A 26,545-nucleotide genomic window follows, 5' to 3' on the forward strand; every position below is an offset into this window, starting at 1 on the left:
CAAAATCAGAGACTGCTCCCTCCACCCCACCCCAGCAGCCCAACCACCCCATACAGGAGCACCTCCGAGCTTAGAGGCCTCCAGAAAAGGGGTTTCCACCATTCACTCTCTCCGAGCTTGAGACATTAAAATAAAGCACTTCCGTGAGTGTGTACTATGCCCAGAAGAGAGGTTTCTGGAAGGAGGGTGACTTATACAACAAATACTGGTACTGCAATGAGAAATAAATAAATAAAGTACTGCTAGGTTTTCAAATAAACTCAAACTGTATTTAAGAACCTGTTTCCCCCATATCTCGTCCACAGTGGAGACAGGCCAGCCACTTGCTATCTGTGGGAGGAAACTCGAGAATTTGCAGTTATTGTTCATTGTCCTCATACTACCTCTACCTCTCCCATGCTAGTTATACACAGTTCCGTATCTCTGAACCCCATTAGGAGCACTGTTCGCTGTAAGATCTATGACAAGTCAGTTGACCTCTTTGTGCCTCGGTTGTCCATCTGGGAGGGGGGGTGGGGAGGGAGCTACAGAGGGTGATCTCAAGATCCCTGGCAACTGTACCTGGTCAGGGTTCAATGGCTCCAGCAGTCCTTAATACTCCGAGAAGTGGTTGTTAATGCTTTGTGGGAACTGTTGAGCCACACCGGGATGGTAATTTTAAGATGAGGCTGGAATATAATCATATCTCTTTAATAAGATTGGGCTGAGGAATGTGGATCAGGAGTGCTATGCGGTGTGGGTGGGAAAGCGTAATCAGAGTGCAGCGGTGGCATATCCTCGCCCACAGACAAGATGAGGCAAATTCCCGACACTTGATGAATGATCAGCTGCCATAGGAAATATGACTCTTCCCTGAAGAGCTGCCTATCATCTGTTTGGCAGGAGCCTCGGAGTAGTGACGCCAATGGTTTGCTCAGTCCCTGGGTGAGTCAGCACTGATTGGGGTGTTGACAAGCGTGGGAACAGAGGCTGACAAGGTGAAGGCTCGGGTCTGTTAGGCTGTTGATCGCCCGGACACATTCCAGAAGGCTTGCTGTAGACACCCATGAACAAAATGTTCAAACTAACCCTTGAATCCTCACTTGCAAAGCCTGAAGTGAAGGGCCCTGGGACAACCTAGGGGTGGATCCGCCCACCCTGGATGGGGTCACGGGCAGCTGCAGGCACCGCCAAGAAAAGGACACCGGATATTCCCAGGAGATAAGCAAGTGCGAAGCAAAGAAGGACCGCATCTTTGGCATTTTCTTTCAAAACTCAGGGCTCAGGGTTAAGGGAGTATCCAAGCTGATGAGAACTATCCTGGACAGGCCTCTCACCCTCCCTGCGCAGTGGGGGAGGGTCCCTGGGTTGCCTCTGAGGAGCTCCGCTGAGCAGCGTGGCAGCTTCCCCAGGTTCTCTCCAATCTGCTAGGTCTCCCAGGCACCCGGTGATCTCAGATCTTATAAAGCAACAGGGTCAGAGCACTGAAAACCTGGAGTCCCCTTCCCAATTCCCACGCATGTGACAAACTTCACTGGGAGAGTTTGTAAATACGAATATTATTATGTATAAAAGGTTGTTCAAAACATATTTAAAAAAATAAACTCCCCCATCCTTAGTCCTATTTCCCCGAAGACCCATCTTTAAATAGTTCTGATTGTAGGTCTTCTACATCATAGAACTAATCCATATGTGTGTGCCTGTGTTTCTGGCCTTATCAGCTTCAAATAATAGTTTCCTACCATGAAAGGCGTGTGTATTTATGCACTTCCCCACCTCTCAGCTATCTGCATTTCACCTTCCTGATCTTATGAGTTACAGTGACATTGTAAGATCTCTAATTTTAAGGTGTCTAATGGTTACATGCATAATTTTAATATGCATAAATTCTTATCATCAGCTTCTAACATTATCAACCCGCTCCCCATTCTGTAAGATGAGGAAAGCAGCTCACGGCCTATAACCTTGGCCCCCACCCTTTCCTCTTCCCCGCTTGTCTGCTGACTAATATCATCCAGGCTTGTCACCTTTCGCACTCTGTTCTGTGATTTTAAGTTCTTTTTCTGTACTTTGTCTATAGCTTGACTTTAAACATTGAAAACCAATAGGACACATTCATAATATATAAATAGGAATTGCAGAATCAAGACCCATAAAGATGGAAATGTGATTTTTGTTACCAAAAATATGCGTTCAAAAAATGCTTGAAAAATGGATTCCCTTTACTTCCACTCCTGTTTTTCTAAGTCATGTCACATTTCAATTTGCTTCATCTTATCATGACTTCAGAATAGTTTTTTCTTTCCTTTATTGTAATGGATAGAATAAACATACAAGTACCTTTTTACATATCTTTCAGATTATTAAACGTATTTTTTCAATCAATGTTTTTTAATCACCACCTCCTGTCTTCCCTGTTCTAATTTGGGCCAATTGTTTCCTAGGCCTGTTTTACAGCTAACAACTTGAAATTTCTTTTCACTTTATTTCTGAGGCAGTTTTTTTTCCTGTTTATTAGATTATTTTTCCTGCATCCCTAAGTCATACCAGGGAGAGTAAATAGGAGAAACTTTCTGGGTCATTAGATACCTTACTTTGCATTCATTCTTAAGTAACAGGTTGCTGGTTGTAAATTTAGGTTCAAAATAATTTTCTCTGAGAATTTTAAAGTCTTGCTCCACTGTCTTCTAACACCAATACTATTAATGCAAAGAGTGATGACACTTTTTTTCAGGTATTCTGTTAATTCTCTCCACAAGCTTTATACTAGGATTTTGTTTTTATTTCAACAGAATAGTTCTTGGTACATGGTGAATATTTTCCATTTGAAAATATTTTTTTAGTTCAGGCAAATTATCTTTCCTTATTTACTTGATTCTTCATCTCTGTTCTGTCATCTTGGATTAATAGCTTTCTATATCTATCCTCCATCTCAACTTCTTTCTGATAGTTTTCCTTTCTGTCATTCTCTAAGTTCTGAGCTATTTTCTCAATTTGATCTTCTCTATTACTTATTTAGTTTTCAGCCATATCAATGATTCAAGTCTATTGATTTTTAAAAATCATTTGGAGAACCAATGTTTAATATTTCAAGGGCTCTTTCATGTTCCTTCTTGCTCCTTTCTTAGTAGTCTACTCTTCTATATGGACACACCGTCCCCTCAAATCTCTCTGAGGAGTAATTCAGTGTTTAATGCCTTTCTTCTTTCTTTTACCTGTTTGTCCCATGGTTAGTTGCTTGTTCACACATTTTGGTATTTCTCTTTTACCAAATATTTGATGATCCTTCATTAATCATCACTTTTTTAAGTATATTTTTTATTGATTTCAGAGAGGAAGGGAGAGGGAAAGAGAGAGATAGAAACATCAATGATGAGAGAAAATTGTTGATTTGCTTCCTCCTTGAACACCCCACACTGGGGATCCATTCCGCACCTGGGCTTGTGCAACCCAGGCAGGTGAAACCCAGGAATCCAACCGTGACCTCCTGGTTCATAGAGTGAGGCTCAACTACTGAGCCATGCTGGCTGGATGATCACTAATTTTTTAACCAAAAAAACCCACCATATTATGTAAGTATTTCCTACTTAAAAAAAATAGTATAGTAAACACCATCCAGCTTAGAAATAAAACTTCACAAATATAATTGAAACTCTTGTGATTACCACCACAACCCAGATTTTCTTCATTTCAGTTCTGAGCACAGCATGGCAGGTGCTCTGGCAGCCCCACAGCTGGGAGGCACTTCTCCAGAGGGACTCTGTCCTGGGATGGGCACAGACCTAAATGGCACCTTGAGCTGATGTGGGGCTTGAGACAGTGGGATGGCCTGGGACAGGTAGGGTCTTGGAATGATACCCAGTTGGATGGGCTAGAAAAAAGGAGGACAGGCCAAATGGGATGCTAAGACATAATAGCCACTGCTGCTAATGACTGAGGACTGGGATAATGTTGGCATGGGGAGAACAGCATTTAGTCAAATCTGTGTTAATCAGACTGCCTTGTGAGCCCAGAAGTAGCTTCTGAAGGTCCAAAGAGACTCAGAAGCGGGGAATGGTATCCAGAATGTCTGTCAGGAGAAGCAAGCCCCTTCATAAGGCAGGATCCAGAGCCCAGATGAGAAGTGACAACCGCTGGGCTGGCTCCAAGTCCTAGAGAGAAATGCTTGTAGGCAGAAAACAAGTGTGGGAGATGGGCTTCCAGGCATAGGGAGCAAAGAGGTTCAGTTGCCAGAATTTGAAATCAAGATATGCTTAGGTCTGAGAAGTAAGGATGAGATTGACCAGACCAATGACAAGAAAGAAGATGAACCCTAGCCAGTTCGACTCAGTGGATAGAGCGTCAGCCTGCTGACCAAAGGGTCCCGGGTTCGATTCCGGTCAAGGGCACATACCTTGGTTGCAGGCTCCTCCCTGGCCCAGGCCCTGGTCAGGGCTTGTGCAGGAGGCAACCAGTTGATGTGTTTTTCTCACATTGATATTTCTCTCTGTCTTTCCCTCTCTCTTCCGATCTCCCTAAAAATCAATGGAAAAATATCCTCGAATGAGGATTAACAAAACAAAACAAAAAAAGAATGAAGATGAAGATTCTTAGAGACTGGAGCTGCTGAAATTCCTCCAACCGATACTCAGAATTGGCCTTAGTCTTAATGAATCAAGGTCAAGAAGTCTCAGCCAGGAAAGATGGGAGGTGGGAAAGGGAGGGGGAAGGAAGATAGACCTTGGGAACCAGGTATGATCTGACACCATCACTTGACTTCAAGGGGATTTATATTTTTCAGCATTTGTGAATGAGCCAACATATCCAAAACCTATGCAAAATTATAAAGATCAATGTGTCCCCCCTACCAGCTCCCCTATATACCATCCAATAAATATCCTAGAGCTCCAAGAAGACCTGGTTCCATTCCCGAAACTCGTTTTGAGCACCTCCTATGTGCCAGGCACTGTGCTGTGAAAGGAGACTCAGAGGGGATGAACACCTGCTTGGCCATCAGTGATTCCTGTCCTGTCGGGAAGTCGGACTGTTTCAGGCAGTATGGAAAGGACTGTGCTGGAGGTGAAGAGGGAAGAGACAAAGCAGGAGGAGACAAGGAAGGGAGACACACCGTGATGTTCTATGAACTATAGTACTTGGCTGCTTCTGGAACACAATTCAAGACAAGTGGTCAGAGAGCATGGCGTTGGAGTCAGAGCCCTGGCGTTGGAGTCAGACCTACCTCTGCCCATACCTTTTGTGTAATCTTGAGCATGCTATTTTAAGCTCTATAAACCTCACAGCACAGTGCCTGGCACATAGGAGGTGCTCAAAACAAGTTTCTCCTTGATCACCAGAGGATCTAGAAAAAAAAGCACTAGAAATACCTTTATTACTTAGTATAAGGCCACACTCCTAAGAGGATGGGGATATGGAGGAATAAAGAACAATTCAAAAAGAAGATATGTGCCATACTGGTTACTGAAATTGCTTAACATTTATTGCTTCTGTTAGGATTAGTAAATTGTTAAGTCTCATTAGGTACACACACTAAGAATTGGAAGTGATTAAACACCATAGTAGGAATGGATCAATTTCTTCTTGTCCTAAGTTTTCTCCAAAAGTAATAGTTATGTGATTTTTCTTTGTGCTTATGCAGATATATTTATTGGGAGATACCATATGTTCCTTCTCTGACAAATCCCATGCTGTGTCTATCATTGACATTCACGGTCCCCTTGCATAATGAAGTACAGTCAATTAACAATTAGCCATGCTGCTGGCTGATGGGTGGGAGAGCATCTTGACAATCTCCCTAAAGGTAGGAAATTGTGGTGATTTGTTTCTCTTTGGCTTTGTAGCTTTCTTTTAACTACTCACTTGCAAATGGGGAAAAAAAATCTGATTATCTGTGAATTTCCAAGAATCGAATCAAAATGATTTTTTAAATGCTATGAACACACAACATAGGAGGACAATTCTTTGGCTTCCTTTTTGTGTCTCCCCAAGCAGAAGTATTACATTGTTTTTCTTCACCTTTAAAATAAACAGCATCTCTTCACCACGCAGGTAAAAATACTAACTACTGAAGATAAGCTAGAGATAACCTTCAGCTGAGTCAAGCCCTGGCTGGAATTTCTGCCACTATTTCCATTCACCAAATTGCACCACTGATTGTCTGTAGCCAGGCATTGACCATCACAACTTCTCCGCTGGCAAGGTCAGTGTTTAATGGTGATGGTTTTGACTTCCGTGAAGAATTCATAAGAGTCCTTGGCTCCTTCTCTACCTACTCCAGAGCTCTTCATCCCCCCGAAAGGAAGGTTCAGCTCCCTGATGAGCCAGCAATTGGTCCAGACCAAGCCTGACTGCAGCTTCTTAGCCACCCGGTGGACACGCCCCACGTTGCTAGACCACACAGTCGCTGCCAGCCCATATTTGACACTATTGGCTCTTTTAATCACTTCCTCTTCACTATCAAAGGGGACAACACACGTCACAGGACCAAATATCTCTTCCTTCATGCAGCAGGACTCGTCCTTAATGTCAGTTATCACGGTGGGAAGCATAAAATAGCCTCCCTGATTCCTGGGGGGAAGACTCAACTTGTCCACTCCCTCACCGCACAGAATCTGGGCCCCTTCAGCACGAGCTTTCTTGATGTAACTTCGGACCTGGGTGGGTGAAAACCATGATTAGTAACATCTTACCTTCACACAAAGTAACAAAAAATTCAGTATTTTGAAATCATCTAGGAAAGATGTATGAGGTCATTACCGAGAAATCTAAGGTCGATTATCTTATCACTCAGCTGCTGAGCCTGAGGAGCACAAGTGCTCATCACTTGGGCATTCGGTCCTCATACGGAAAAGGAGAGAGTCATTTACTTAATGTCTAAGTGCCAGTTAGATGAGTGCTTTTCATATATCCTCTCAAAAGTCTGTTGGCAATGTATTGTTATCCTCTACTTGCTGATGATGTCATTGAGCCTCAGAAAGGGTACGCATTTCATAAAACTAATAAACAGGAACACTAGAATTCACATTCAGCCATATTCAGTAATTAAATACACAAAAAGAATATTTTATCATTTTTTGAGGGGCCATGCCCATTGTAGAAAGTGTGAAGTGGAATGGTGTACAAGATTTAATTAAAGGCCAGGATATCCTTCCAATATCTGAGCTTCCGGAACAAATAATTTCTAATTTCTAGTCTAATTACTGATTATATTCAGAAATATATCTAGGTAACTATAATGGAAAATAAGTTATGTAATAAGCTAACCCAGTGACTTAGAGATGACAGATATTTATTAATAATGGTTGTAGACTTATAATAATGATATATACATTTATATATGGAAATGTTTAAGTCACAATGATATATGATTCTGCCTCTGAGCGGTATTATAAGCATAGGAGAAATATAAAAATAATTCCCAAAATTTAAAGTACAGAACAAGAGTCAACTAGTACATCAAAGGCAGGGTCAATTTTGAAGGGGCATTTTGGGTTCCATTTATCATTTATCATTTATCATCTGAGGATTCTGTCCAAGTATTGAATTAGAACTCCACTGTAGAACTATATTCAAAATAGAGCTATATATTTGCCATGTAAAAATAAAAAAGGTACTGTTATCTTATTATTTGTTGCTTCAATTTGTAGAACACTTAATAAGCCATACGTCAAACACGTTTTAAAAACAGAACATTTGGTTCAATTTATCCTCCCTTCTGCTACACCTCCTCCCCCAGCTGGCACGATGATCTCAAAGCCTTCCCAGAAAACCCCTAGGCCAGTTTGTGGGTAGAGACTAAAATAGGTTTGGACTTCTCTTCCCCCTCCTCTCTTGCTCCTTTTGAAACAACCCACCCACATTAATGAAAAGATGTCAAAGGCTGCTTCTGGGGTGAATGAAAGAAGTCCAGGCCAGGGTCTCCGGTGGCACATTCTGGAGGCAGTGCCAGGAAATATGTCACAATGCCATGTACAAGGAGTGTTCTGGCTTCACATTGTCATGTCTAATGGGATTACAGGATTATCTCTTAGAAGCTCTTGGGATAACCAAATATGAAGAGAGGTGTTAGTTTCAAATTTTGGATTTATCAAAATATTTAATGCATAAGGTGACTCATACTAAACTGAATTTATTTTCTAGAGGGATGATAGAATGACATCTATACTAGCAGCTCAGGAACTGAGATTTTCAGTAAAATCTGAAAAAAAAAAAAAACACAACCTTGGAACTGGTAATATGCTATGGAATGTAATGAGTTATTATTACAAAACTTTTCTTGAGTGGAGAATTGTTAGTACTTACTAGCTTTGCATGTAAAATCAGAGCATAGAGAAGAGTGGACTTGGGAGCCCAACTGTGCTCATATTGCCCACTAGCTAAGGGGTTTTAAATGCTCTGTGTCTCAGTTTCATCATCTGAAAATAAGATTAACACTGCCACCTATTCATGGGATTAAATAAAATATGTAAAATATTTAGCATAATGTCTGGGGACAGTAAGTCTCTTGAATGCCAGCAGTGGTCATTGCTGTTGATGAAGATGACAATGAATGCATGATCTGACACTTACTAGCTAAGAGACTTCAGAGGTGTCCCCCCTCTGTGTGTCAGTTTGCTTAGCTGCCAAAGGAGATTGGAAACTTTAAGAGTGGGCCTCATAGCCTGGTCCTACTGGGAGATGCATCTGTGAACATGCTCTGGGCTTCCTCCAGCCTCCCTGTAAACACTCGAGAATTATCTCTCACTAGCTACATGCATCAATGGGAAGGCAGGCAGACAGCCAGATTCTCCAGACAGACAAGTAGGGGAGGATTATGGAGGGTAAAAATAGAAAGAAAAAGCAACTGTCTGAAATAGGCAAGGGAGATTTTCCTTCATTCCTTGAGGACAGAATCATCGCAATTTACTTTGCATCCCCTGCAGCTACTAGGAACCTGGGAAATGGCATGTCCACTTAGGAGCATGCTCTGTCTCTGTGAGTTTCTGAGCCCTTTGCCATTACAACACAACCTTTACACATTCTACTTGGATTCTTCTGTCACTGCATCACCATTCTATTATGACAATCGCACAGAGGTAGGATGGACACAAAGACCCCAGACTCTGCAGGACTATTTAGATTTGGAGAAGATATAGACATAGTGCAGAAGAGGAGATGAGGAATGCAAAGACGGCAGATAGACCTTCCTTGGCACACAGCCCCCAAAGCTTTCTGGCGAAAGGCAAGGAAAGATGTTGCCCTGGCTGGTTTGGCTCAGCGGATAGAGTGTCCACCTGCGGACTGAAGGGTCCCGGGTTCAATTCTGGTCAAGGGCATGTGCCTGGGTTGCGGGCGCATCTCCGGTGGGGGGCGTTCAGGAGGCAGCTGATTCGATGTTTCTCTCTCATCTATGTTTCTGGCTCTCTATCCCTCTCCCTTCCTCTCTGTAAAAAATCAATAAAATATATTTTAAAAAAAAAAAAGAAAAGAAAGATGTCCCCTGTCTCCTGATCCCAGGTGGTTTGGCAGACTGAACTGAAAAGTCACAATCTGAAAAGGCCAGGAGGAGGAAATGAGGGGAAACCAGGCTCTCCCTTTGTATCTTAGCCTGGACTCAGAGGAGAACTAGCTCGCTTGGTGAAACTCACATGGGGAGCTGGGCTGAGGTAGAAGGAGATGGGCCTGGGGTTGGGGTTACCCAGACCTGCAGGAGGTGCACTCCTCCTGTCTGGGCACAGGTGCTAAGGGGACACGCACATGCTAAAGGAGGCCTCAGCTCCCACCTGCCCCTGATACATTCTCAGTCTGCAGCATGTAAGTCCTCAGGATCCACCAGGACACCCCGTGCGTGAGGATCACTATCATTGGGCCCCAACCACCAACATACTGAAAAGAAGGTAATTTAAGGTCTTCTCTGTGGAGTCACTCAAATACATAAAGTTTAAGGTGTGTATTTTACTCTAGAAATTTTTTTGAAAATTGTATACTAAAATATTTTGATACTACAACTTGCTAAATTCTCTATGTTCATGTTAGGGGTAATTAAAATTACTGGGAATCACCAAAAACAAAATGTAACAAAAGTTTGATAATTTGGAGAAATATGTTGTTTTCAACTAAAATGTATTATAATCAAAAAATTGTGGTACCTTTTTATAAGTTGGTTCTTGAGAAAGCAAGAACATTGGGGGAGGGGAGGGGGGATGTGGACCTACAGAAAACAGTCCACTTGTCTATTTGTAGTAAGTCTGTAAAAATCTCTAATGAATTTAGAAAATAAGCTGATCATATTCTTGAAATTCTTAGTTGACAGATAAGAAGTTGAATTTGTATAATAATGAGGTGTTGAACACCAATATTTTTCCAAAGATTTTTAAGAAACTAGAATTAAATTCTAAAGTTGCCTGTGACATAAGCTGAAATAACCAATGAAAAGATGAAGAGTTAGAGGAGAGTCTGAAGCAAAATCTCAAAGGCTTGTGTGTGTTTATATGGATTTTTTATTGTTATTGTGATTTAATGATCAGTGATACCAGATGCTTGTGTTCAAGTGTTCAAGGAAAATGGAATCCTCCAGTTTGGGGGTATAACTAATACACAAGATGTAGTGTTAATTCAAACATTTGTCCAACAATAATATGCACCTATTATTTTCCAGGCACTTTTTTGGGATGTAAGGATCGAGCAGTGAATGAAACTGATCATGGAGCTTGCACTCTAGTCAAGTAAAAATAGTCAATAAAGGAATAAATAATATACATTATATGTCAGGTGGTAGTAAGAGTCACAGAGAAAAATAAAGCTGCAAAGAGAATGAGGAAGTTCTGGTAGGTGTGACTTTATATAGGGTGAACAGGCAAGCTCTAACTCAGAAAGAAGGTAACATTTGATCTAAGGAGAAAGCCAAGTAAATCTCTGCAGGAAGAACATTTCATGGGGCATGGGCAGCAAGAGCAAAGGGCAAGAAGGAGTGGCCTGATATTTTCCAGGAAGAATCGGGAGGTGAGTGTGCAGCAGTAGAATGAGGGAGGGGAAGGGTGACAGAGGTAATAGGGACAGTGGTAATGGGTGACAGACTCCTGGGTCACTTTAAAGACTCAAGCTTGACTGTGAACAAGATGAGGTATGACCATACATAACAAGATACATCACAGCCAGGTTATCAAATAACCATGATACTAAAGCAAGGTTTAAAAGTAACTTGGCTAATCTGGAAGTATCAGCATGGATACAAGATCCTCTTAAAAGGACAGCGTGTGAGCTCAGCACAACCAGGTTTTAAGTTGCCTCCTCTTGATTGCCAGCGGCATCCTGGGACATCTAATGAGCACCCACAGGGTCTGATGCTGGCTTTGAAGAAGGCCTATTGCCCATGTGGGGAAGAGCAACTCATATGGCTGAAGCTGTTTGTTGTCAGAGAGCAGAGATGCCTACAAGAGGGCCTTGGGTGGAGCTCAGAAGAACCATGAGGCAGCCTAAAGAAAAGGCCACTGTGGGCAAGTAGGGTCATGCTGAGCATCAGACATATCATGTTATGACCAGCCGGTGTGGTTCAGTGGTTGAGTGTCAACCTATGAACCAGGAGGTCACAGTTCGACTCCCAGTCAGGGCATGTGCCCGGGTTGCGGGCTCGATCCCCAGTGAGGGGATTGCAGGAGGCAGCCAATCAATGTTTCTCTCTCATCATGGATGTTTCTACCTCCCACTCCCTTTTTCTTCCCCTCTGAAATAAATAAAAATATATTTTAAAAAGTATTATGTTAAAGCCCACAGGAAAATCAAATACTTTTATTTCCCTCACTGATATATCTCCCTTTATTGGGTAAATTATGGCCTATGATAGAAAAGAAAGTCTCTCTGTTGATTTCCTATATAGAGAACTTTAAACTTCAGGTGAGTGGTGAATTGCAAAGGGGACTTCAGACTGCACCAAGCTCCTGAGCCTACTGCAAAAATGCTTCTGGACGTTAACTTCTGCTCCATAGGAAGCGTTCAGAGCATGCTTAGCTTGTTTTGCACAGTTATTTGCATGTGTGGGTGGGCAGGCACGGAGGCCGGGTGTCCAGAACAGCCGGACAAAAGAGGACAAAGAAGCCTCATGCACCTGGTGATTCCTCATGCCACGAGGGGGCAACATCCACAACTATAGGCCCCATGGGCACTCTGGGGACTGCTGCCTAGGCACCTGTAATCTTGCAGGCGAATTCGACTGGAAGAAAACAGCCATGCTGGTTAGCCTCACTTTAAATAAGTGACCACAAGCCTCAGTGAGCCCTTGGAGCTGCCTGCTGACAACACAATCATCTCAAAGTCCATTCTCTCTCCTGATCTGCAAGATTATTCCATACCTTCTCCTCTCTCCTGAAACCCCCAACACCTTCTCTCCCTGTCACCTGCTTCCTATTTCACTGAGAAAAAAAAAGAAGAAGAGACCATCAAGCGCCATTACCTGCCCACCTATGAGCCTCTGTGCTTCACAATATTGTGAAGGTCAACGTTAAAATGTGCTATGTCTGCCAAATCAGTGCAGTGCCACAGACTTCTACAAACTTAAGTAACGGCTTTGCCCCTTAGTGACTGATGATGGAGGCACATTTTCCTTGGTGGGCCTTAGTTACTGCAGCTGAAGACAAGAGCCTTCAGCACCAAAATCTATGACTTATTTTGGGTAGAGTCACATCAGGTAATAAATTAAAATGACTTTAGAAATCAAAATCCCATAAACCACCCATACACCATCAATGGCTTCTCCCATGTAGGCCACCACTAGTCACTCCACTAACTAAAAACCACATAATTTGGACTGTGTGTTCTGGAAATTACAAAATCCTATCTTCTGTAAGCCAGAGGCAGCACCCTCTCCACTGGGAACAGTTACTTGGAAATTTTTACCTTTATGCTTTGAAAATTGCCTTTCTCACTCTTCTGGTGGTATCTCCATGCTGATTTCTCAAGTGCATTCATTTCACACAGATGCTGTTTTAAATCTGCACTACATTTGCTCATTCATAGCCAACATTTTTAGACTCTGTATCTAGAGAAAATTTCCCACAGGTCATAACTGCTTAAAAATAAGGTAGTAATTAACAATATTCCAAAGCATGGGCGTGTGCTATGCCTTGCACTGAGCTTCTCTCCAGTGACATACATGGCAGAGATTTACTTACTTTCTCCAAATGAGCTTTACTTATCAGAGCTCCCATGCTGGCCGACGGGTCGGAGGGAATGCCTACTTTCCATAGTCTGGTAGCTTCTAGAAACCTCTTTAAAAATTCACTATAGATGCTCTTCTGGACAAAGATCCTGCTGGTACAGAGGCAGATTTCACCCTGCCAAGAAATACACATGAGGAAAATGACAAGACTGCAGGACACACTCCTTCATGGACAGATCAGGCTGCACTCTGAGCAATATATATATATATATTTCTAAGTCACTTTCTCTAGGAATTTCTGTGAGAGAATTAATTACAATTATAATGATCATGAAAACAGTCATTATACAGAATTTTTTTCACAAAAACCCTATTGGAAGGCATAATTGTTGTAATTTCCATAATTTACTGGTAAAGAAGTGAAGGTTCAAAAGATTATGCAAATTATTCAAGTTAGGTTGAATAAAAATATATCTCATTCCACTCATCTTTCCTTCTATGGAAGTTCTAATTCTTTGGCTTAAGTCTTTGTTTTTTATTTTTAAAAATTTAAAACACAGCTTTGGAGAAAATCGTTCACTATTTATGCTCCATCCTAGGGACTATTCTGGGTGTTGAAGCTGATATGTCACACAGAAGCAGGCACAGTTGCCCTCTCCATGAAGCCTACAGTGTAGGATATCTGATCCTGTGTTCCTCACCCTCTGGGATGCTATGGCCTTGAAGACCCTGATGAGAACTATGGACCCCGGGAAAATATCTGCTACATGGTGTCAGGAGATGCAAAGTTGCCCTGAAACTCACCTGTGACTTTAAGGTAAGAAACCAGCTCCAGACCGGTTCTAGTATTGATTTCTAAAGATGAGAATGCATTTGGGAGACTTCCGGGAGGAGAAAAAGGTTTACTGGAGGTAAGGCATCTAGACAGCAAGAAGAGTCTGGGGAACTAGGTGAATACCAGTATGGATAAGCTTGGAGTAGCAAAAACCAATCATTTTGCCCATGGCTGCTCCCTGATAAAAGTGGTGTAACTCAAGAAAAGGGACGTGCTGAACAGAAGCTGTGACTCTACAAGGCTACAGATTGACACTAAGATTGAACAGATGGTCAACGCAATAATGCAAAGTACCAGTTCTCCTTTCACGGATATAGCACTGGATCGACCTACTCACTCCTGGCTGTGCATTGCGATGAAACAGATCCTACTTGACGGGGCAGCAGAGTTCAAAACCAACCAACAAACAAGCAAACAAGCAAACCAAAACCCAGAGACATGCCTGGTTGGCAAAGCTGGACCTGACCGTGGTTGGAACACACTCCTCCAGGTTGGCATCCTCAAAGATGATGGCAGGGTTCTTGCCCCCCAGCTCCAGGGAGAGCCTCTTGCAGTGGGGAGCACTCAGCTGTGTGATCCGCTCGGCTGTGGGCTGGCTCCCAGTGAAGGAGATGAGGGGCACCTCTGGATGGGACACCAAGGCCTCGCCTACCCTGGGCCCTGTTCCGAACACAATATTTACCACACCTGGTGGAACACCTGGATGGGAAACAGTATCAGTTACAGTAAGTATTCTCAGTATGTTGAGGACTTGAGGTTACATGGAGATTCTCCTTGAAAGTCCAATAGGTGGGAGTGAATTCATGGCTATCTCTAGTTTAATAGTAAAGCAAAAACTACAGTATCACCTCTGCCTAGCATACACCCTAGGCGGAATTTCTCCAGATGCTTTGCCCCAGAAAATGCAGGGTACAACATTCTACATAATTCATCCCATAAAACTGACTAGGCCTCCGAGGCTGAGGATGTAGAGATTCCTCAGGTAGGTCAAGCCCTGTGAGGGAGAAGATCCCTGCTCTAAGCTGACATCCAGGAGTCACAATGCAGTGTGAAAATGTCACGTAGAGGGGAGTGCGAGTGCTGCAAAATCCAGGGAAGACACCAGGGCCAGGGGAGTGAAGGCGGCTCTCCCCACCCCAGGAAGGTAAGTTTTGAGTTGAAGCTCCTGAGCCCCATGATATAAATGAATCACTATAATCTAGGTCTGACCTAAAGTACCAAGAACACCCAAAATTAGAAGCCCCAGTCCAGTCTTTTCTATCATGAGATCCTACTGCCCTATGTCTGCATGAATTTACTTATGTTTACCTGTTTATTACCTACCCACCACTAGGAGGTACACTAGCTAAGGGCAGAATAGTACTTGTGTCTTGCTCTCCATCGTATGTACCTCCTGCACACAGCCTAGTTTGCCACATAGGATTAATACCATTAAGTGCTGATTCTCATTTACTAGGTGCTTACTGCGGGTCAGTCATTGCTGTAAGGGATTTACCTTCTTTAGATCCCCCAAGACTTCTATTAGGGAGGCAGCATTGTTAGGAGATAATTGTTAAGTAAATGGATGCTTATCTAAATGTACATTATCCGAATTAAAAATGGCCCTTGACTTCAAGTGTTCAGAGAGAAAATCTGTGTGCCATTGTGTTGTGTCCTGGGGGCCCTTAGGGTTTGCCTGGAGGCAGCTGAGTTTGTTCCCTCTGTTTCTTCAGGCTTGAAGTACATCAGGGACAGAAGTCTCCAGTGTATGAGGATTTTGAACTGCTTCCAGCTCCTAGTATTTTTCCCTTGCTCCAGGTTAGACATTCTCCCGACAGAAACATAATTTTTTGGATTAGAACATTCACTTCAAGGATATGCTTTTAAAGTATAAATAATAATGTTACATTGATGATTCATTATCATCCAAAACATCTTCACATAGAGCCACAGCCTTAGCCCAATCACCTTGAGGCCACAACTGAGGCCCCATTCAGGTGAGCTCCTCTACACTCAATGTGCACATGTTGAAATCTAGCATAGAAGTCAGTTTTCTGGATCATATATCTCTGACCGGAGAGGAGAGGCCCAAAGCCAGGCACCATGTGACAGCAGCTGGGCCCTGGGTTGGGGCAAAGAAGATGCTTGGGGGAGAAGTCCTCCCTGTGGCTGATGGGAGGAAAACAAGAACAAGTGCCCCACCGTTGGCAAGAGGGGGCATGAGAAGGTGGACTCTATTTTGTAAAGAAGGGGATGAGAACCTGATCCCTGTGTAAGGGAAGGATGGCACATTCTGGAACACGAGAGAGTCAGGCACATTCACATCACACCCGCTCCAGAGGCCTAGGGCATCCACAGACGTGATCCCAAAGGCCTAGGCTGGGAGGCCTCATTCCTCGGTAGGATACAAGGGGAATGGGCAGCTGAGCAAGGTCATAGGCCCAGTGCTCTTCCCTAAACAGGGATGGTTTAGCCCGTCATCTAAATCTTAAAGAACTGACTCAACTTTCCTGGGAGCCAATGTGTACGTTTTTGCTTCAAGAGAAAAGACATCCAGGAGAGACAGATGGGCTCTTTCCAAACATCCACTCCGTGAACACAGCTGAGCCTTGAAGGAAGCACGCACAGCAGAGACCAAGAGAGCCAGAAGGCAGCCCCTCCCTGCCACCCACCCCTCATTCCTACCCAGGCCATGGAAACACGAGCGGAGGGACCTGACAGCGAGGGGCCTTCTTGTGGGGTACAAGACGGGCTCTCCTGACTGCTACCTTCCAACCCCGGTGCAGTGTTAGGCTGACCACCCCAAAACTAAACCAGAAACCCACCCTGAATGTGGTCATTGAAATATTAGCCAAAAGGGGACACGAAGCCAGGTTATATCAGCGCCTGAGTAGTGATTCCCAATGCAGGGGAAACAGAGGGATGTATTTCAAATCTCTTGAAAATGGGCTGTTTCTAGCAGGTATGCTATAGCTATACAAACCAGAGAAGTGCCTAGTAGTACTCTTATCTTCATCAAGATTAACTTGTGGTTCCAACATCAGTTTTAAATTGACTCTCAAGCACAGTCCCTGGAGCAGGCTGGTAACTGGCTCCCTGGGGCTCTCGAAGCCTGTCCTTGTCTTCCTATCATGTGCCCTTTGCTGCCAGCTGAGCCTGCAGGGAGGAACTGTCCTGCAGTGGCACGTTCAAGGGTTGAATAGAGGAAGCCCTGTGAGCAAGCCCCACGGATGAAGGGAATTTCTCAGAAAAGGAACAGGGAGGCAAAAACCAATGACGTCAGTGGAATCTGTTTTGCTGTTTAGTAGGTTTCTATCCAAAATAACTTTTCAAATGTCAGTGACCCTAAGGGGCCTAAAGCTACACAATGGGCAGCCCCCAAGCCAATCCTCCCTCAGACTCTGACACCGGATTACCTGCTTTGTCCAGGAGTTTGCACATCATCCACGCAGTCACGGAAGTCAGCTCGCTGGGCTTGGCGACCACAGTGTTGCCGGCAGCAATCGCCGGAGCGATCTTCCAGGTCAGCAAGTAGAGTGGCAAATTCCAGGGACTGATCAGACCAGCTAACCGAGAGCAGAAGCAGTGCCAACAATGACATGCCCCTCAGGGCAGACCGCCCCACCCACTGGGTTCTCCTTCACGCTGCATGGAACCCAAGCTCCTAAAACCCCCAACTTTGCTTATCTGTAGCCAACTTCCCAGAAATCGTTCTAAAATGTATTACCAACAACTGTGCCTTGGAAAACTATAAATCGATACAGTTCAGTCTTTTCTTGATAACTTACAATTATATTAATGAACAACAGTTGTATAAATTTTAGGGCTAAACAGTTCCATAATGTGATGAGTTTTGAGATTTATGGACTCATCTTTACATCTATCTAAATCTCTCCCTCCTCATCATTAAACTGTCCAGCTACCATTTCTTCAGAGTTTATTGGATGGAGACATAAAATTCAAGCTTTTTAGAATTATTTATAAAATAAGAGCAAAGAGGTTCTGAGGTTATGAAATCTATCATAGATCGCCAGAGGATTTTTGCATTAAAATGTTTCTCTAAGCCCTGGCCAGTTTGGCTCAGTGGATAGAGCGTCAGCCTGCGGACACAAGGGTCCCAGGTTCGATTCCGGTCAAGGGCATGTACCTTGGTTGCGGGCACATCCCCAGTGGGGAGTGTGCAGGAGGCAACTGATCGATGTTTCTCTCTCATCGATGTTTCTAACTCTCTATCCCTCTCCCTTCCTCTCTGTAAAAATTCAATAAAATGTATTTTTTTTTAAAGTTTCTCTACATTCTCACCTGTATCCTGATCAGATAGGTTTTCTCTTTAAGTAACAGAACCAACAACTGGAATGTATCTTCATGTGATTGTATGAAACTGCCCAGCCTCCCAACCATGAAACAAGCAAAAATAAAAACGAAGTCACCTGATTTATAATCTGCCTTCAAATCTGTGCTATAAAAGTATATAAACATAGTTTATGTTATTACATTTCCCATTGAAAACTCTTTGTTTTAGGAGATAATATTGTTGCAGCATAATGTATTAGCATACTTCTTAGGAGGATTCTGAATTTTTCATAATACCTTGAAAATACCATTTCCAAAGGTTTCAAATAATCAAATTGGTAAGATGTCCCATTTTCTTTCCTTTTAACATATTCTTTCATCCTGTCATAAAACAGCTGGTAAAATATGAACAGTGGGGTTTTTCTCAGATGAAATAGTGACATCTAGTGGACATTTTTAGTCATTGCAGATATTTAGGGGTCTTCAAAGGGCAGGAAGCAAAGAAATGAATGAGGAAAGTAGATAATTCAGCCAAAGCTTATTTACCATGTACCTGGCACTGTTCTGAATGTTCTACACTTACTAATTTATTTAATTCATATAAAATATATAAAGATAAAATCAAACTGTTCTTTCAGTTTTTCAGATAAGAATACTGCTGCACACACATGTTATGTAACTTGCCACACACACACCCAGAAGCCATGCTCTTAATCTACTTTCTGGAAATAGACTTTTTTTGTTACAAGGGGGGAAAAAAATCCTCCTTTGTGAATTTCCTCTCAGCCTCATTCTTTTACCTGTGATTTCCCAAGAACAATCTTCCAGGAATAAGTAGAGAATTTCCCACAAAGAAAATAAACCAGAAATCGATTTTTAAGGCCAAAATTGTATTTCAGTCACAGTAGAAGAAGCCTTTCCTTTGCCTTAGTCTGTCCCTTTAGATCAATTCTATGGAACTGACTGAGCTGCTCTCTGTGCAATTGTGGTCCAGGCTTTCCTGGAAGAGCACCTACCGATCCCCACAGGGGCCCGCACGGTATAGTGCAGACAGCCCATGTGGTCCATCTGGGTGCACTCCGAGGTGTGGTGCAGGATGGAGGAGGCGAAGAACCGAAAGTTCTGTACAGACCGGGGAATGTCCATGGTTCTTGCCAGGGTAATGGTTTTCCCTGTAAAAAGTCAGCAACAGAAAGCACAGTCGGTGTATTTCACAGGGACAGTGGAGACAGTATCACTCACATACCCCGCTCACACTGCAGTAGCCTCCATTCCTACTAGCCTGGGACAGACATTCACTAAATATACAAAGCATTAGTCATGGTTTAATAAAACCGTGAAATAATTAGATAGGAGGTTATAAGGTGAGGTGGGGGGAAATAAATTGAGTCGAATGATCTTTGCTTTGTGGACTGAACAGTTCAGAGCTGTCATCATCAATTTGCCAGATGCTAACACTTCACCCGCACCAGCTCTTTCAAAATGGCAAGCTTTGTACATGTCACAAAGAGGGAGTTGGAATCGTGGGTGTAAAGATAGCTGTCTTTGCATATTACAAAAACCACGTGGATAAACACGTGATGTATATTAAATGTCCCCCCGACACGGGGAGGGGTCATTGAGATGGGCACGTGGCAGAACCACGGAAGGAAACCCCTGGCGCTGCAGCTGTGGGGCACTTGATCGCCCGACACGTGCCCCACAGGCATCCTAGCTCCTGGTTGAACAAACCAGAAACCTACGCTTGCCTGGAGCGTTGCTTCGTTTCCCTTAGAGATGCGGGGACACTGCGGTGCCGGGAGCTCCAGCAGGAAACGTTTTCTTCCTAAGGCCTTGGAGACAGGCTGCTCCCCAACTGCAGGCTGGTCTACAGCGCGCACGTGATTTTACACCATTGACTTTCCCAGTAGATAGCATTGCAAAGATCTACAGGCACTTACCCCATTACCCCGACTTCTGGGAAGCAGGTAAAAAATTGGGACAATCGTGTTGGAAGTGGGAGAGTGGTATCTCAGATGGCTTTCTAAGTAACTGGACTGTGAACTGCTCTTCAAATGACCTTTGCTTCATAGTTCGCCTCTTGGAATTGGTGGAAGACACGTGATCAACCCTGGTGCTTCCTCCCTCCCCAGACCCATGCCCTTTGACAGGCGTGTTTGCAGTTCCTTCCACCAAACAGAGTGTATTTATTTCCCTGCCCCTTGAACTTGGTTGGGTTCCGCCGGGACTCGCTTTGGCCACGAGACCCTCAGAGGCCTTGGGTGGTTTTGCTTCCCACCCCCTTCCTCCGCCAGGAGAAGCCCGGGCGCCTGCGGCCTGATGGTCCCGGGAGGGGTAAGGTGAAGAGCGGGCCCAGTTCCGGCGATGACAGTTCAGGAAGAATCGTTGTCCAGCCTCTGAGGAATAGGTTGCACTCTCCATGAAGCATTTAGTAAGAGACAGCTGCCCTCCACCCCCGGCTCTGCTAGCGCGAGGGCGGAAGAGGGAAAGGCCCGGCAGAGACCGCCCTGCAGATGCGCCCGCGCTCACCTTGGTCCTTGGATTCGGCCTGAGCCAGCTCCTCCAGGGACTGTTCCAGCAGGTCCGCCAGGCGGTGCAGCACCTGCGAGCGCTCCTGCGGGCTCCTGGCCGACCAGCCGGGGAAGGCGGCTCTGGCAGCCTCCACCGCAGCCTCGACCTTTGAGGAGCAAACGGGAGAGGGTCGCCTTAAGCCTTGCGACTGTTGTTGCTCTCAGGGATCGCAGGAATCCAGAACCCATACGCGCCAGGATTATTTCCTGCCTGATTCCGAATATTCCCGGTGCTGATTTACCCACAAGGTGCTGCCGATGTGACCAGCAAAGCAGGGGCACCACAAAAACAAAGAAAAATGCTCCATTTCGAGCACCGTATCCAGAATGTGGCAATCAGATCATTAGGAAGAAGCCACTGAATTTTAACAGATGCACATTTTCGGTCATTTCAAAATATAGACTTTTTAAAACATCGTATGAGAGGGGAAACTTAGTTGAGAAGCACAGAATCTCTAAACTCTTAATCCAGCTCGGACATATCTGATAAAGTCTAAAATTTTGTTTGAAATCACTGTCACCCCATTTGGAATGACCAGTCATATTGGTAATTTTTTGACTAATTTTTATATATAAGGAAATCTGCTAAGTACTATTACACAAATTATTTCATTTAACCCCGTCTAAAATTCTGCAACATGAGATTTGCTTTGCCCATTTAGATGAAAAACACTGAAGCACAGAGAGCTCAAGTAACTTGCCGGCGGTCACACAGCCAATAATTGGCAGAGTCAGGATTCAAACCCAGATCTTCGTGGCTGCCAAGACCACGAGCCGGCCTGCTATGGCATAACAACCGGCCCTGCTCCTTGCTCCCTGCCTGTCTCTGCCCAGTGGAAGAGGCCTCTTTAGGAGAGAAGGGTATCTGTAGTTGAACAGAGAGCTTGGGGATCCAGTTTTAGAGCTAAATCCAAAAGGAAATAGTGTGTGGGAAGGTATGTGCAAGGAAGAATAAATTTTCAGGCCACCTGCTGCCTTCCTCCTCTCATAGGCAATGTCTAAGATAGCAAATCCATAGATTGTGTTGCCCTCTCCTCTTTCACATGCATGACAAACATTTATAACTAGAGTCCTGGTGCATGAAATTCGTGCCTGGGAGTGGGGGGTCCCCTCAGCCCAGCCTACACTCTCTCCAATCCAAGACCCCTCAGGGGATGTCCAGCTGCCGGTTTAGGCCCGATCTTAGGGACATCCCTAAGCTGGACATCCCTCTTATAATCTGGGACCACTGGCTCCTAACTGCTCACCTGCCTACCTGATCACCCCTAACTGCCTCTGCCTGCCAGCCTGATTGCCCCTAACTGCCCCTTCTGCCAGCCTAGTTGCCCTCAATTGCCTCCCACCCCGCCAGCCTGGTCGCCCCTAACTGCCCTTCCCTCCCCCCTCTGGCCTGGTCACCCCATGCAGCCTGCTGGTTGTTACTGTTACTGTTACTGTGACGGCGCCCCCTACAATTTGCATATTTTTCTATTATTAGTATAGATCCTAGCCTTCCCCGCCACTGGACCCACAGGCTCAGCCCCAGAATCCTCTTCACAGGCTTCCCAATGCCACAGCTTATTTCTTGTATCACATGACCTGACAATTCCACCACTGGCACTTAGGCCCTCTTACCGAAAACCTGATCTCACTTTTCTCCTGTTTTCTTTATGTGAACAAAGTCACTTTCAGATGAGCTGAGGTAAAGTATAAAATGATTCTAGCCTTAATTAGAAATGTCTGGAAAGATGATGGTTTCACCTCAAAAACTGAATCTCTAATATGGACCTGCAGACAGGATGAAGGGAGACATGTGGGCCTTAGTGATCTCCACCACAGATGCAGGCTCATGGACACCCTGTTGCCAAGGCAACAAGAGGAGAGTTCATTCATACAGTAATGTAAAATTCTAATCTTCCTACAGCTGTCAATATAAAACTCTAATCTTTTTGAGAAGCAGAAAACTCAGTTCCAGTAATGTTTTCTAAATTGTTTAATGCCACATGCTTGTGTCCATTTAATATAGAATGCATACTCATCTACTATCCTATATAATAAAGAGCTAATATGCAAATGGTCACCACGCCCTCATGCCATCATGCCGTACTGGCTCAGACACTCAACGCTGGGGAGAGAGGAATGGGGACCAGCCAGGCTGTGGCCCAGGAAAGGGACAAGCCACCTGTCCTGCGGTCCCGGGCACCAGTGGCTATGCCTGCGGCCCAGGAGAGGCACAAGCCACCCACTCATGGTCCCCTGTGGCTGTGGCCAGCCCGGACAAAGCCAGCCTGGGTCCCAGGTGCCTGTGACCAGCTAGAGGAGGGAATCCTGGGTCCTGGGTGCAGGGCGAGGCAGTGGTGGTTAGGGGCAATCAGGCTGGTAGGGGAGCAGTTAGGGGTGATCAGGCAGACAGGCAAGTGGTTAGGAGCCAGCAGTCCTGGATTGTGAGAGGCAGTCAGACATCCCCTGAGGGGTCCCTGATTGGAGGGGGTGCAGGCCAGGCTAAGGGACCCCCCAACCCCATGCATGAATTTCATGCACCGGGCCTCTAGTATACAATATTAGCAAAAGCTAATACTTAGAAAGCTTTAATATATGCCAGACACTAAGAGTTTTACATAAGTCAGTCTGTTTAATTCTCAGAACACCACTGTGAAGTAGATATGATTATCCCCAATTCATAGATAAGGAGACGGAGGCAAAAGGAGGTTCAACTCAAGGTCAAGACCATAGATACTAAATGGTGCATCTCATCTTCTAAGCCAGGCTGTCTGACTCCAGTCTGTGCTTCTGACTGCAATGCTATAAGGTCTCTCTCTTCGACAGAGAGACCACTGTCGAAGCCCAAACAGCAGAGATGAGAGTGTTAGCATACTGTGCTCTGTAAAATATGGGTGATGACAGAGTCCAGTTTGTAGGTTATGACTCCTATTTGGGACAATGTATACTAAGGGGCTTAGTGGATGCAAAGTGTATCTCAAAAACTGAATAAATGGGAACCACTGTGAGCAGCACCAGCTGCTCTTTCTGTGAGTGACTTTTGGGAAGTTGGGCATGTAGTTTGCATGGTGACCATATATTTCAAACCAGGGGGGTGGGCGTGGGGGGTGGGGGGAAGTATTTATGGGATTAAATAGAATATTTGCATGGTAGATTGCTAGGAAATCCAAAATATTTGATCCTCTACTAGTAGGTACAGCCATAACTTGAAAATGCATGAGCATTAGCAGCAAAAAATATTTCAACTGAATTTGTCATATCTTTCATTTTTAACTTCCCTTTGGAAAACATGCTAAGATGAGGAGGATTGGAGAAAACAAGGATGAATTTCCCACATCTATCCAAGGTCATTAGAAGCAAACAAAAGTGTGGGTACAGTTTAACCAGCATTAGTCAATATTTTCAAACTTTAATCCACAAGATAAGGTTCTTTTTAATGCAAGACAGATTTAAAATATTATTAACAATAGAAAAATAATAGCTAGTTCTTTCAAAAACCTTGCATATAATACTACATATTAAGGTTACCATTATCTTTAAATAATCTAGTTCTTTGTACCTTAAAAAATAAATTTATGGGGGATAAATGGTGATGGAAACAAATAAAATAAAAATAAATAATTTAGCATCCACTAGGCATTAGATGAGTATACATACATCAGCCACATTTATCACCCCAGATATATTTACATCTCAGTGCAATAACTGATGAAATATATTTCGAATATTTTATAAAATTCTTCCAATAAAATTAATTCTACATCACTAAAAATGTTAATGTGTGTAACACAAAGCTCTTGAGTAAGAAAAAGGACGCTGTTAAATTTAACTCTAAAAATAAAAAGGAAATTTGATTTTTAATTTCACCATTGAAATGGTCAGTTTTATTTTACTAGATATTTTGAAGAAATATTAGAGGATAATTCTATATAATAAAAGGCTAATATGCAAATAGAATGGCGGAGCAACCAGAACAACCGAACAACCGAACAACCGGTTGCTATGACGTGTGCTGACCACCAGGGGGTATGTGCAGAACATGGCAGGCATTGGCCACGGTGGGATGGTGGAGCAGGTGAGCAGGGGCGCCAGACCATGGCAGGGCACCGGTTGCTGTCATTAGGGTGAGCCTCTGGTGGTTCCTGAAAATTCTTTGCTCCAGCGTGTCACAGTCCAACCCAGCGCTCTCGCACCTGCTGCTGGCGCCGGTCCTGCTCACACACACAGCCAGTGCTGGAGCTGCCACTCACACCCGCTGCTGGTGCTTGGCGCCGATCTCAATCACGCAGCACCATCAGTGGGTGCGGTGGGCAGCTGCCTGCCATGATCCACCTCCCCCTGCTCATGAGGGGCGATCGGGGCAGCAGCCGCCACTCGCACCCACTGCTGGCATGGGCCTTAATTGCTCCGCACCCTCAGCGGGTGCGAGCGGGGCCAGCACCACTGTCAGTGCATGGGAGATGCGGTGGCAGGAGCAGGGCTGCCAGGAGAGAGGGGACCAGGGGCTGTGGCAGGAGGGGCCGGGGTGGTGGGGGGGGGGGGGCGTGGAGGATGGGCTGAGACCCAACCCTGTGCCCACCACAGCCTGGTTGCCCACAGTTCCTTTCAAGGTGCACGAATTCATGCACTGGGCCCCTAGTCTAAAATAAATGCCTGGGTTTTCTAATTTTGTGTTTTAGTAAAGTAGCACGCTTTTTAGAAAGCCATGGATATACTGGCAAGTTTAAGCAACACTCGGTAGAGAAAGGGAGCACGTAATACTGACAATTCTTTCAAACAATACTTTTTACTAGACCCCTATTTAGGAATGCCTGAGACTTGTGTCTGTGTCTTAGTTGGCCTAGATCAGTGGTCGGCAAACTGTGGCTCGAGAGCCACATGCGGCTCTTTGGCCCCTTGAGTGTGGCTCTTCCACAAAATACCACGTGCAGGCGCACACTTACAGTGTGATTGAAACTTTGTGGCCCATGCGCAGAAGTCAGTATTTTGTGGAAGAGCCACACTCAAGGGGCCAAAGAGCTGCATGTGGCTCGCGAGCCGCAGTTTGCCGACCACTGGCCTAGATTAATGATTTGCTTCTAACATAATTAACCTGAGATTTGCTCCATGTACCATACATGTCCAGTTACAAAGTAAATCTTTCTAGAACTAAAGTCTGCCTTCTGCTAAAGTTTAACCTTTTCCCACCCCCCCACACCCCACCCCACACCTTTTGCTTCTAGAAAATCAGTTACACATAATTCACTGACATATTAAGACCATTTCAGTCTTTTACTTCTAGAAAGTGAAGTTACACATAATTCACCAACATAATTAAGATCATTTCAGCCTTTTGCTTCTAGAAATGAATTTACACATAATTCACCGACCTGTTCAGACCATCTCAGTCTTTCCTAAGTGAACACACTCACCTCTTCTTTTCCACTGTCTGGCACCCTGCAGTACACCTCTCCTGTGGATGGATCGTAAGAGTCTATATATGAGTTACAAGGTAAGAATTTTCCGCCTATGAAGTTTTCCAGCACCAGAAGTGTCTTTCTTCCAGCCATAGTGAGGAAACTCCTGCCTTTCCCCTTGACAGTTGTTCAGCCAGGTTACCCCACTGCTTTCCCTCACTGCTGAGCTAGTCTCCTCCTCCTGTCTTGCCCATCCTCTGGCCCATCCTCCAAGCCCCCGCCCTTCCAGCCAGGTCTTCATCTGCCAATCAGGGAAGGGGGAGGTGACCGGCGCTCTCAGACAGTATTCCAGTCTCCAGACTCTGAGTGAAGGGAGTTATCAAAT

General features: G+C 44.4%; 1 protein-coding gene across 1 annotated transcript; it reads right to left on the minus strand.

Annotated features, from left to right (window-relative positions):
• Nucleotides 1-5,435: 5,435 nt before the first annotated feature.
• Nucleotides 5,436-26,364, minus strand: ALDH8A1 (aldehyde dehydrogenase 8 family member A1). Its single transcript, XM_070419260.1, has 7 exons — nt 26,176-26,364; nt 20,745-20,892; nt 19,232-19,387; nt 17,339-17,488; nt 14,386-14,642; nt 13,122-13,283; nt 5,436-6,629 (listed from the first exon to the last, which is right to left on the minus strand). Exons 1-7 carry the CDS (start codon nt 26,311-26,313, stop codon nt 6,177-6,179), a joined length of 1,464 nt encoding a protein of 487 aa, XP_070275361.1. The 5' UTR covers nt 26,314-26,364; the 3' UTR covers nt 5,436-6,176.
• Nucleotides 26,365-26,545: the final 181 nt, after the last annotated feature.

Source organism: Myotis yumanensis, unplaced genomic scaffold (assembly GCF_028538775.1).
Source record: "Myotis yumanensis isolate MYYU_CA2020_CCGP unplaced genomic scaffold, mMyoYum1.0.hap1 SCAF_6, whole genome shotgun sequence".
Classification (NCBI taxonomy): domain Eukaryota; kingdom Metazoa; phylum Chordata; class Mammalia; order Chiroptera; family Vespertilionidae; genus Myotis; species Myotis yumanensis.

Excerpts from the sequence above, each read along its gene's own strand:
- ALDH8A1 (XM_070419260.1), bottom strand. The coding sequence starts at position 26,313 with ATGGCTGGAAGAAAGACACTTCTGGTGCTGGAAAACTTCATAGGCGGA. Across the intron at positions 20,893-26,175 it reads CAGACAGTGGAAAAGAAGAG|GTCGAGGCTGCGGTGGAGGC; the intron begins GTGAGTGTGTTC and ends TGCTCCTCAAAG. Across the intron at positions 17,489-19,231 it reads GCGGGCCCCTGTGGGGATCG|CTGGTCTGATCAGTCCCTGG; the intron begins GTAGGTGCTCTT and ends GCTCTCGGTTAG.